At 55.7% G+C, this 13,004-nt stretch overlaps 1 protein-coding gene across 5 annotated transcripts in view; it reads right to left on the bottom strand.

The window, feature by feature from the left end:
* The window catches only part of KIFC3 (kinesin family member C3), a 64,137-nt gene that overhangs the window by 27,802 nt on the left and 23,331 nt on the right, over positions 1-13,004 (bottom strand). For 3 of the 5 annotated variants that reach the window (XM_037141476.2, XM_037141474.2, XM_037141477.2), the window contains exon 4: positions 530-734. In XM_037141476.2, the coding sequence (XP_036997371.2) occupies positions 530-734 (205 nt within the window). Of the gene's footprint in view, positions 1-529; positions 735-4,365; positions 4,471-13,004 lie in introns of those variants that run through there. The other 2 variants (XM_037141478.2, XM_037141479.2) reach the window with 1 other exon arrangement.

Below are 13,004 nucleotides of genomic sequence, written 5' to 3'. Positions count from 1 at the left end.
GGCGCCAAAAACTGAGCGCAGGGCACCCAAACCCGGCCAGGGCCCCGCTCCGGAGCAGCCTCAGTCCACTCCTCCCGCCATCCCCGGGCCAGCCCAGGCAGGATCAAGTGTCAGCGGCGCGCAGGGAGCCGGGCAGCCACCTCACCTACCTTGTTTACCAGCCGCGGGCAGGAACCGGAGGGAGACCCTGAGCGCTCCGCCGAGGACCGGTGGACCGCAGAGCTACCCCGACCTGGCCCCTGGCCGGGCCGGGAACGCGTGGCAGTTGGCAGCGCTCTGCCCCTGCTCTCGGGCTGCGTTAAAGTGTAACTCGGCGCCCGTGACTTCTCGGCACAGGCAGCGCAGGGCAGCAGCCGCGGCGAGATTGACGCCCCGACTCTGCGCCAGGCTCGGCTCGCCGGCTGCCGGACCCTGTAATTTACCTGACAGCTCTGACTGTGCCTAGGAACTTGCGAGAAACCTCGCTCTCATCTCTAGTATCTGGAGGAAGGAAGGGAAATAAAGAGGCATTTTAAAAATGCGGACTCACCAGTTCTCAACCTCCCTGGGCCGGTGTGTGGGAAAGGGCGGGAGGCCGGGCTGGCTGGGGCGGGGCGAGCCATCCCCGGCTCGGGCTCCGGGGCCCGGCCCACTCTCCACAGGCCGCGCAGCGAGGGCGTGGCTCCCAGGTTCCAGGTCCGGCGAGACTGGACCATGGCCCGGGGCTCGGCAGCCTCCTCCGGGCCCCTGGCAGCCTGCAGAGACAGCAAGGGGAGACGAGATTGAAGACGGCTGGTCTGGCCGGAGTCCGGACCTGGAGGATCTGCGCTAACTCCCATGTCCCCCAAGGGCTCACAGGGAAAAACGGGCTGGTCACCATTTGGGGCAGGGAGGCTCAGAAGGGGGTGAGGAGCCCATGGGGTGTGTCTGCAGCACAGTGTGGAGATCCCACTCTCGACCCCTCCACTCGGAGACTGGCAGTTGAAGACTGGCCCGCCAACAGCCTCACTCAGAGGAAGCATGAGTCAAAGGCATCTCTGCAAATCTAATCAGAAGGGACCCTGATGGTTGCCAGTGACCAGTTAGGTTTGTATATCAAATTCTCTGCAAGTCAGCTCATTCACATATTCAAACTACAACACAGCAGGCAAGGAGTTGAGATACAAAGATTCATTCATTCTTCATTTAATTATTATTTATTGAGTGCCTGCTGTGTGCCAAGCACCTGCCAGGAGTCCTCTTTGATCAGGAGAAACAGGGCCTCAAAGCTCCCTGTGGGGAGGAAGGTAAACACTTCAACAAACCTCCACCGTCACCCCAGGCTGCAGGAGGCCCCAGAGCTCTGGGAGAATGGGGGTGGGGGTGGGGGGCAGAGCGCAGGTAGAAAGCCCCACAGATCCCGGATAAACCGAGCAAATGAACAGAACAGATTTCCCGCGTTCACTGCACAAATTTTTATTGAGCACGTATTGTGTGCAAAGCAGCCTTGAGGGCATTTGAGGTGACCAAGCTAGAGTCCCAGAGTTAGGGACTCTTGGCGTCCATAGTGACACCATGTACCGGAAAAAGCCTAGTGAGCCCAGAGAGGCAATGTGGAGTTTGCTGCTGGTTTTAAAGTGGAGTTGGAAGCATGCAAGGACTTCTTACTGGTTCTACGTGGGTTGAAGACCACTTTCCCCGCCTGTCACTGAACTGACTGCTTTCTACCAGGCAGCGAAGGCATCTATCTGAACAGTGTCCTTCTCTCCTGATCCTCTGTGGCTTGCTGCCCAAGGGAGAGCTTGCAGCCCCACAGCACCCAGCCCGGAGCTACAGCTACATCCACACCAAATATTCAGCCGTGGCTTCTTGGCTGAACGCCCTGACATAAGCGAACACAAAGGCCCGGACAGAAGCTTGGAAGAGAGCAGGACTGAATATGGAGACTCAGGGTCATGCAAACAAGCAGGCAACCAGGGTGGGAAGAATCGGCTCCAGGTGGGAGGACAACTGGACAAGGGAGGTGGCAGGAGCACCAGGCAGGTGCAGAGTGCTCAGCAGGGACCCGTGAGTAGGAAGGAGAGGATGGTCACTTCCCAGTGAACCATGCCATGGAGAGGGCGAACTGGACGGGAGCCCCTGGGGCACCTCTAAGGGACAGCGTCTGTGGAGCAGGACGGAGGGCAAACCAAGGGGTGGGCAGGGGCTTCAGAAGCCACCACTTCCTTCTCAAGGAGAGGCTGCATTGAGAGCATGTGGTACTGAGGGGCCACTGGGACATGTTAGGTCGCAGAGGGGCAGGAATGATGGAAGCATCAAGAGAAAAAAGGAAATAAGAGTGCAGGGACAGGTGGCCCCAAGACATGGTGACTGATGTTCGCAGAGCTGAACCCTGGAAGAATGCCAGGCTCCTGACTAGGGACTCGTGGTCCCTGCCTTCCTTGACTGAGGGAGACAGCTTGCAGGAGGGGGCTCCCAGGTGCAGTCTCACTGGGGGTGGGGGCAGGACTGGCCCCAGGACGGGGTGGAGACTAACCTAACTGTGCAGGCCGGCTCCACTGAGGAACTGGAGGCCGGGGCGGGCGGAGTAGGCAGCCAGACAGCCTCTTCTCCAGGCTGCTTGGCATGGGGCTGGGCACACAAGCAACCCTAATGCCCAGCTACCCGATGGGCAAGGAGGGAGAGAGACGGGCTCCATCTGCATGCTGAACAGGGCGTTGAATGTCAATTCCAAGGTTGAGGTAAAAGAGTTTTAAGGAGATCAGCTAAGTCTGAGGGGCAGGGACAGGAAGAGACAGTATTTCTGTGGCTTTGTGGAAGGGAAGTCAGGGAGGCAGCCAGGAAGATATCAGGAAGAAAGGGGAAGGGTGTGTGCAAGATCCCGAAGAGGAAAAAGCAGCTGAATTTAGCACAGAGTATAAAGATCCAAAGTATAAGCCCAAGACCAGGGCTGCCACCAACCTAGCCCTCACGGGGTGGCGCCATGGGGGCATGGTGTCAGAGTGGCTGGTCCAAAAGCTGGTCCAGAACCTGGCTCTACCACTTACAGGATGTGTGACCTTGGGACAATTACTTTGCCTCTCTGGCCTCATCACCTTCATCTGAGAATGGGCAGAACACCACCACATAGGATCGGTATACTGATTAGACAATGCATGCATAAAGTGTTCAGAACAACACTGGCGTATGCAAAGAGCTCAAACGTTGTGTTTCTCAGTGATCTCCCTCCAGGGGTATGCAAATACAGAGGGGCTGGCTTCAGGGCAGGGGCACTGCCTCTCCAGGTTCAGGCCACATGGACAGAGCTGCAGCCCTCCCCTCCCCTCCAAACCAGGGACATTGCAATGACTGAGGGACAGACTTGACCACTTCTGTTGGGGAGGGCTTAGTCTCCCTGGGAGAGCGGGCAGAAGGTCAGGGAGGCTGGACAGGAGCTAGGACCGCCCCTACACACAGCCACCGTCATGGGTTTTCCGGGACAACCCGGAGTTCAAAACCGCTGCTCCCTTCGTGCCCATAAGGGCAGCGGAACTCATCACCCTATGGCCCGAAAGCCCAGTCGGTGAAAACACAGGGCTCCGTTCTGAGGCTGCATTCTCTGCAAATGACTCTCCCGGCCAAGGAGATGGCTACTTTTATCAAGGGCATGGGCGATAGACCTGGGCAGGCGGAGGTCCTCACCTGGCCTGAAACGCATGAGTGAGCAAGGAAATGTGAAAGACCAGGGGTGGCCACCACCCACAACCTTGACACAGGAGGGTTGGGGGCTGGGGGTTGGGGGCGTGCGGGAGTGATCAAACACAGCTTCCTCTTTAAAATCTCCCAGGACCAGGCCCTTCACTGCGCCAGAGTTCTGCTGAACTCACAACTGGGGGTTGAAGGAGGTGGCTTCCGGCTTGCTCTCCCTGCTGGGACCCCCCAGGCTGCTGCTGTCAATCGCCCGATTCTCCCACTGTCCAGGCGCTCCTTCCTAACCTCGGTGCTGGTCCGCATTCCCGGCCCTGCGAACAGCCCAGGGAACCTACGTGGTGGGAGGGCCCGAAACTGCAGCCTTCCAGGGAGCCCTGGGGCAGCGCTGACGGACACGCGGTTCTTGGGTAGGGTACGGCATTCCCGAGCCAATGAATTCGAAATGGGGGTCCTGAGGCGGCTCTGATCCTAGCGCACGTACAGCCCCATGACCTGCTCTGTACCAGGTCCCCGGCTCTGGCTGGACCGCGGTGCGGTTGGGGAAGGCAGAAGACCGCACAGGGTTGGGTCTTCCGGACCCGGTCCTCCCCACGCCTCAGAGGGGCCGGGCAGGGGGATCCCGCAGGCAGGGTGGGCCCCGACGCGGCACCCAGATCACCGGGCCGGGCGGACGCCCAGCGCTCGCTCTGCTCCCAGCCCACCCAGCTCCCAACTCACCGGCCTGCTGGAGGCAGAATCCCGGCTACGCCGCAGCGCCGGGGGCTCGGCCGGGCTCCGCCAGCCGGCGGGAGGCAGGTCCACGCCGCCGCCTCTTCGGCCCGCCCCGCTCCACCCCTCCCGCACACTTTCCACAGGAAATGATTAACTCGGGCCGCGGCGCGTTCCCATGGCAACCGGCTCCAACCCGGTGGGGGGCGGCGGTGCGCGCGCGCTCCCGCACACTCACGCGAGCACTCACGCGCGCGGCGACCCACGCCACGACTACCCGTGCTCTGCCCCGACCGTCCCCTGGGTGCCGTGGCTCCTCGCACCCCGCGCACACTAGTGCACACGTGCGCGCTCGCTCACCGGCGCACACGCATGCTCGTGCGTCCGTGCACGCACGGACTCACAAGCCGGTACACACCTCCCTCTCACATACTCTAGTTGGTATGCTCCGACACATTCCCACACCAGTTCGTACATACACTTTTGCACTTAAACTTAACACTCTAAGACACACATCTTCAAACCCTAGTACAAAACTTTCACATGCACTAGTTAGTACTCACGTACGCTTACATGCCTCCTCGCTGCCTTCACACACTCAAACTCTAGTACGTTTTTTGACATTCTAGCACATGCTTTTACACACACTCTTATACACTCTACCTAGTACATGTATACACTGTCACATTCCCACATGCTTACCCATGCACCCACATGCTTACTCACACGCCCCTTAGTACACACATACACTTCCACGTGGTCTGTGATTCATTCTCTCACACTCTAGTGACAGTGCACACACATTCGCTTTCACACATTATCACACATTTTCACACGCATGCTCTTATTAGCTCTGCTAGGAATACAGAGGCCAGGCTGCCTCTCCAGGAAGGGCACCCCCGCAGCCCTCCCCTCCCCCCCAGGGAGATTAGTATCTCCCGGAGCGGGAGAGCTGCTTGGGACTTTTTAAGGTAAGGTATGCCTTTCAGCCCCGTGGAAACTCAGTTGGAGGGCGGCAGCTCCCAGGGTAACCCCCAAAGGCCCTCCCGCGGATGCCTGGAGGAGCCGAGGAGAGACAGCTGACCCCGAGAAGCTACTCTGTTCTTTGTCTCCCAAACAGAGGCGGCATTTTACTCCCGAGTCAGCAGCAAGATTCCTCCTCCAGGGTGCGGAAGGAGGAGAAAGAAAGAAAGCTCAGAAGCCAGTCCGGTGCAGGCTGATGGTGCCGCAGATAATTCGAGGAGGGTGGGCACTCTGCCCCTTCCTGCTTGGCAGGGGATGGCCCAGGAGCAGCAAAGAGGGTACTGAAGGGGGGTCCTGCAGCCACAAGAGGTTCTGTCTCCTGCTGCTGCCCAGGCACTGGGAGGGTGGTCAAGAATCTCAACCAGCGACAGAGCCAAGGTTCAGGGCCTCAGATTGTCCTGGCTGCCAGAGCAGGGCATTTACAGTCCCCCTGCTGGATGTGGGCTTAGTGTTTTTCATTTTCTAACCAAGATGCCTGAGCAAAAACCCAACAGAGGATAAATGTTCCTTCCCTCGAATGGTTCCCTGGAGAGTTAAAGGCTTGCAGATGAGTCCCGGATAACCCACCCAATGGGAAAGAAAAACCATAATTTGAGAGTTACCTTCCCTGAATCTCCCTGCCTGCCCTCCTGACGGCCATGGCAAGGTCAGATGAGGGCGAAATTTCTCCAGACCCCTGACCAAGTATCTCCTTTGTTATAGTCCCTACTATCTGATTGGGGAGTGGGGGACGTGTCTGTCTTTCCCGTCCTCCCATAAAACCGGATGCCTCATCTTCCTTGCAGGCCGGTACACCGGCAGTAACTACAGGTTCCTTCCAACAAAATCAAAGCCAGATTTTTAAGTTAATAATAACATTGCTTGTTCTTTATCTCTGATTGCAAAAGAAATAGATATTCACTGTAACCAGAATCCCACCCACTAGAGATAAATGCTGCCAACATTTTAGGACGATCTTTTTGTTTTTGTTTTTTTTTTCTATGCACATAATAGCCACCATTTATTCAAAGCTAACACTGTGCCAGGCACTGCTCTAAGCTCTTTATAAACAAGAACCCATTTAACCCTGAACACCCGTGAGGTGGGCACCGTCATAGGCCCAGTTTTAGAAGGAAACAGTCTCCAAAAGTTCACTCACACACTCAGGGTGTGATAGAGCCAAGATAGACCCAACTGGTGTGCATGCAGAGCTACACATGTGCACGCATATCAGGCTGTCCTGTGTGAACGGCTGCCAGGTTCACTCAGATCAAAACACTAGTGAAGGAAAAAGAGATTTCAGGCGTTAGGAAGAAGCAGTTTCAGAATTCTAGCAAAACTCTGACTTGCAATGTAAAAATGAATTGCTTTCTTTCTTTTTTTAAAAGATTTTATTTATTGACTTTTAGAGAGAGGAAAAGGGAGAGAGAAAGAGGAAGAGAAACATCGATGTATGAGAGATGCACACGCCCCCCCACTGGGGACCTGGCCCGCAACCCAGGCGTGTGCCCTGACTGGGAATCAAGCCAGCAACCTTTAGGGTTCGAAGGCTGGTACTCAGTGCACTGAGCCACACCAGCCAGGGCACAAATAAATTGTTTTCTGATAGAAAAATTTAGTTTAAGAATGTACAGTGTCACCAGGAACTACATACCGATGACTTCAAGGTCATTTCTATGTTAGAAATGGACACCAATGGCTTGATGTGGAAACTGCCAACTCTCCTCTGGCTACTGGGAAAGTGGAGGACTTGCCAGGTAGCCAAGGGCCCCAGAGTTCTGCTCAGAACGCAGCGCATGGGCATTTGCTTGACTCTCATAGTAACTCACGCGAGGCTTCCGTGGTGCTGCAGAGTTAATGAGTTAACATGAGATTCGATCACCTCCAGGCCCCCCGCAATGTTGTTCTCCCTGGAGGCCCTCACACCCACCCTGCTCCTACCTGTCTCACACCTTTACCCGACCTACTCCTGCTTGCCCTTCAAGTCCTTCAAGCATAGAGGTCACTTTCCTCGACCATCCTAGGCTCCAGAGTCACTTGACTCCTTACCTCCCTGCAGCCACCCTCCCGCCAGCACTGCATGGTAATCAGCTCCTTGATTGACATTGGGGCCCTTTCGTGTCTTGACCGCAGGGAAGGCCTGTGCAGGGCCCCGCATCATGGAGTCAATAAACAGACCAGGTACAAGCCAGAGGGGAAGGACAGGGTACGTTAAACACCTCCAAACAGGCTTTCTTCCCATGCAAATGCACGATAATTCCTATCGAGAAAAAGGAAGAGCTGGATCCCTAAGCAGTTATTTCCAGGTGGTCAATAAGGAGCACCCTGCAGTTGTGAAAAGGATGTATCTTTGCCTGAGTCTGGGCAAGAAATAGTTTTTTGAAGTCAGAGAACAACATTCTGGGCTTACAAGTCACATAGTCAGTAATCCTGAGCCAATTGAAAACCGCATCTTGTAGCAGCCCTGAAGGAGTTTGTGGTGGACAGCACAGGAAGAGCTGGTGGGGCAGGGGCGGGTAGAAATCCACAGTGGGGACAGGCAGGGCTCTGCCCCTCACCCTTGGAGCAGGAGTCTGATCATTCGGCCTCTGAGGGTGGTGGGTGGGCTGGCCTGCTAGCTCTCAGGAAGCCACACCCCTCTTCGGCCTTGAAGGGGCTGGGGGGAGGGGAGGGAATGAAAGCTCCTATCCCTCTCTGCCAGACTCAGCACCCACAGGCACTGGGTGCTCAATCGGTATTCGAACAAATGGGACCTTTCTCCCCTTCGGCTCCCTCTGGGTCCTCCCTGGCCCTGCCGGAGGGTGCCTAGTTTCTGAAAGCTGTGTCGACAGAAAAAAAGGTTCTCCCATTCCCAGAGGTCTCCGCAGAGAGCAAGGCAACCCTCCTCCCGACAATACCACCTTGCGTTCAAATCTCTAGACAGCGACTCCTTTCTGCATTTACCAGGGAGGTTGCCAGTGAGGGGAACCTAAAACCTCTTATGACCTAAGAGAGAATTTGGCAAAGATAACCCTCTCCCGGCTCCAGAGAAAGCAAACAGAGATTTTTTTTCCCCTTTTATCATTTCCTGTGGTCTAAAAAATGAGAGGAATGCAAACACGGAGGAGGTGTGTACTTTTACTAGGTGATAAAAAGATTTAGCAAGAACGGCAGGGGTGGGGGGAGGGGATAGCCCTGCCCCCACCCTCCCTCTGGGCATCTGGGCTGCAAAGACTCTCCAGAAGCCACGGGAGCTCCATCACCCAAATGCTCCTGGCTTCACTCCTTGCTCCTCAATCATCCTGTCTCCCCGTTCGAAGCCAAGGCATGTATTATTAACTCCTTCCCACTTCCCCATTCATTTCTCCCCATCTGCTGCAAATTCTAGGTGTCTGGTTTTTTGTTTTTTTTTTTTCTTTTCTGCACAAATGTAGTAGAAACCAAGAGAGGAAAAAGCCCCCTATCCCACCACCCTTAACTTACTGGGCCATTGGCCCAGGTTTTCTCTTTGGTACTTGACTTTGAACAGGTGTTATTCTGTGTTAAGGAGAGACAGGATAGAGCGATGGTTAAGACTGGGTTTGGGGGTCAGGAAGTTCGGGGTTTGACCCCCTGGCTCTGTCACTTCCCCATGCCGCAGTTTCCTGCTGTACCCGTGAGAGTGGAACCAGTACCTGACCCACTGGGTGCTGGTAACTAAATAGCAGCGAGCAGGGCAGACCAGTGGGGAGCCCAGCACGGCCGGCGTCTCACGGCCAGCAGGTGCTCGCAGAGGGAGGCGGAGTTCGTACAATTTTCTACTCTGCCTTTCCTCACTTAAATCCATGTACTACGCATTTCCCAAGTGACTTTTTCCTTCTAAGGCCTGCTCTTTCCTGAACTTCAGGCCCCAGACCAAGGACAAGGCCCAGGTCCCATTGCATGTTGGGGTGCCAGTGTCTTGGGGACCCACCCATGCAGCGCTCCATAAAAACCACTGGGGAAAAAATCGCTTTCAATGGCTGCATAATACCCCCCTGAACAACACTGCCCCGACCGGCCTGGCCATTCCACAGGGTCAGATATGTGAGTAGCTCCCACTTTTTCGCTTTTATAAATAAAACTGCTGTCGACATGAGCTCACCTCCCTACAGCCTGCTCATTCCCTGGGCGGGAAGGCGGGGATGAGCAGGGGGCTGTTAATTTCATAGACTTTTTCTGAATAAAAAAGTCTAGGCTTTTTTTTTTTTTTACACTTTCTAAACATGTTGCCAGATTGCCATCAGGACGTCTGTCCCAAATTCCCACTTTGCACTGTCGCTGGCAGCATTTTTGATGGGAACTACTTTTTGTGCTAATTTGCAGTTTTTCTCTTGGATCTGGAGTTCTCGCCGGCTGGTCCCCCTGTGAGGCAGGAGGCATCTAAAAAGACGTCTGCGCCCCGGCTGTCAGGAGAGGGGTAGCAGTCTGGCTCCTTCGCTGGGTTTCTGTCTGCTGGGTGGGGCGGGGCGGGGCTGAGCGCTGAGTCAGCGCACCCTCTCCCTGTCTGCTCTTTCACCCCTAGTCGCCTGCCTTTCCAGGTGGGGTTGGGAACATCACCCCTCAACCCCAGGAGATTCTGTTCAGGGGCCATCGGCATCATGAAGATTATCCGTGCTCTGGCCCCAAGCTGGCACTTCCTTCTGGCTTCTTGCAATGAAGACACCTGGCACCTGCGATCAACCCTGGGTTCCTAGCGGGGCAGGCTGGGCCCTGCAGAGGCAGCAGCCAGGTGAGGGGAGCTCTAGGATCCTGGGGGACGGCAGCCACGGCTCCTGACCACCCTGCCAGCCTCCTGGCACTGCCAGCACCACTCAGCCAGGTTCTGCGGCAGCCCTGGGGCTTCCCCCGCCCCCCCCCACTCTGGTCTCCCTTCTCTGGGGGTGGCCTTGTTTGCAAACAGCCACAGGAAGTTTTGATGCTGTTGATGAAGCAGACTCCCACAGCTCTGGGTTCTTAGTCATCGCTGACAAGTCTCAACCTCCTGCCTGCCCTGCTGACATCGCTGGCTCCCAGGTGACGGGGAAGAAATGACTAGGAGCTCGGTCCGTCGTTTCAGCAGCTTCCATTCGTCATCTTTGCTGGGGAGGGGGAGAACCTCCACCCGTCCCAAACAACTGGAAAGTCTGGGGCCTGCCTGGAAGAGCAGGGTGGGACTTGACTTCGATTTAGTGTGGTTCTGCTGAGGGACAGTACAAGTATGTCCAAAACACGGGCCTAACCCTTTTACACACCCTTTTTTAAATGATAGGCCTTTGCTATCATTTAATCCTCAGAACCTGTGCAGTAGGTGCTATCGTTGCCATTGTACAGATGGAGAAACTGAGGCTCTGTATTATCAGAATGGCTGGGTGGAAACCCATGAATGAGTCGGTGGCTGCTGGGGGAAGGCAGCTTGGAGTGCTGGGGGAAAAGGCTGGTACCTGGGGACAGGAGTTGTGTCCCCAAGCACTGCATGGCCTTGTGCTGATTTCTTCCCCTCTCTGGGTCTCCTGTCCCTCCCTGGGTAATGAGGAGGGGGCACTGGTGACCTTCCCGGCACTAAGGCACAGTGCCAGGGATGACTACAAGGGAAGGGCCCTTTCTGCTCAGCACCCGGGCCTCTGGCTTCACTCTTTACAGTTGCTCCACAAAAGAACGCCAGCACGAGAAAGGAGATCAATGGCTGGCGACCGGTGGGTGTGGAGGGCCTGCCTCTCCAGGCAGATGGCCCAGCCTTACTGGGGCCAAGGAAGCTGCATCTTGGAGACTCTGACCACCTGAGAGTCCCAGCCCCGGGGTCAAGCAAACCCACGTGCCTGCCAAGCTCCTGCTTGTCAATAATTTATTAGAATGTCACTCGGCTCTGAAGACTTTCAACCTGGCATCTTGCCTGTGCCCGGCAACAGCTGGGTGCCACTCCCCTAGGCGAGCTAGCCGTCTGCACAGCCTTTGCAGTGGGCTGCTTTGGGGGGAAGAGGCCCGAGGACTCTGGACACCCAGAGCAGCTGGAGAGTCACAGCCCAAAGACAGACCTGAATGCTCTCCTGGCCTGAAACCCAAACCAGGCCTGGCGGACGGGCTGGCGCTGGGCTGGGGGCTGCTGCCTTCCTCCTCCTGCCGAGGGGTGCACATGCTGCTCTTGGCCCTGCTCTGTGGGTTGGACCCCAGGGTGGCCAGCTCCAGAGTCCAGGTCTTGAGCCACTGTGCCATGCTGCCTCTCAAGGCTGCAGTCAGTAGGGTCCTCGCCTCCCCGGGCCAATCCTCAGCATACGTTTGAGGCTCTTTGGCATCTGCCTGCAGCGGAACTGCCCCGCCTTCTCTCCCACTAATTCCCCCCAGGTGCCCTTTTTCTGTTGCTTGAGTTTACTGCGTGTTCACGCCTCCCTGCCTTTGCTCACGCAGTTACCTTCATGATGATGGCCCATTCACCTGGTGAGGCCCCATAGATATTAGCACCCCTTCCTGACACTGCCCGGTCAGAGCTCCCCCGAGACCACCCACCTTTCCGTTAGCCCATTTTCCCTTAGTCCCCTCCCTCTTGAGAAGGGCATATCTGTCTTCTCCATGAGGCTTGAGCTCCCTGAATTCATGCTCCATGCTGTGTGACCTTGGGGAAGGTGCTTAACCTCTCTGAGCTTCAATGTCCTCATAAATGGCAGCCCTAACAATAATAGTTATTATTATTATTATTGATAATATTTGTTAAGCACTTATTATAAATGTGTCAGGCACTACAACTAAGTCCTTTGTGTTATCTCATGTGACAGATGAAGAAACTGTCACTGTTGTTAGGACTACCCCGTTATTATTCCTGTGATCCTTTCTTCTGCCACAAAGTCTGGCATGCAGCAGACACTCAGATCCTGTTCGTTAAATTCAATTGTGGGTGAAAATGGGAGGGGACTTGGACAGGAAAGAGTTCTGTAAACAGAGCCTTGCATGTGCTCCAGAATGCTCAGGCCTAGCCCTGGCCTGGGTGGGGTGACACCACCTTCGGAGCTTGAGTGAGGCCAGGAGACGGGGGGCCTGGGTGGTCTGCTTTCACCTTTCAGCCCTGTCTTTACCCCTTGAAATAGTCTCGGCCCAAACCAGCCCTGCAATGCTCAGAGCTCCATGCCAGACAGGCCTCCTGGTAAATGCTGCCTGAGGCTCTGAGGTCCTCGGTGGCTGACTAGGGGCAGATCTGTGCACATTTGTCATCAGAACAGCTTCAGGGATGTTTTGGCCAGTTCAAGGCCACAGGTGCGGAATGTCCCCCGTCTCTGTGTTTTCATGCTTCAGCCTGGAGAACCGTTCAGGATGGGCTCAGCTGGGCCACCTGGCCCAGAAGACAGACTTTTATAACCTTGACTATTCAGGAGTCCTGTCCCTTTCTCCCTGGAGGCCTCCTCTGCCCTGGTATAAATTAGTGGACACGAACAAGGAAGGATGAGGTCGAACCCTCTTCCTGCTCCTCCTGGTCCACAGGCCTGGCACTGTTGGGCACGGGGGAGGGAAGGGGCCCTCCACTTCTGATAGCTCCTTGTGTCCTCAGAACATCCCCATTTCCAGGTGAGACAACTGGGGCCCTAAAAGATCAAGGGGCCAGTCCAAGGAAAATGCCAGAACCCGCTCTTCCGAGGCTACTTCTCGCCACTGCGAACTCTTACCTGAAACCCATACCGTGG

The sequence above is a fragment of the Artibeus jamaicensis genome, unplaced genomic scaffold, assembly GCF_021234435.1.
Source record: "Artibeus jamaicensis isolate MK-2021 breed Jamaican fruit bat unplaced genomic scaffold, CSHL_Jam_final contig_3152, whole genome shotgun sequence".
Taxonomy (NCBI): domain Eukaryota; kingdom Metazoa; phylum Chordata; class Mammalia; order Chiroptera; family Phyllostomidae; genus Artibeus; species Artibeus jamaicensis.
This window is presented reverse-complemented; position numbering and strand designations above follow the sequence as displayed.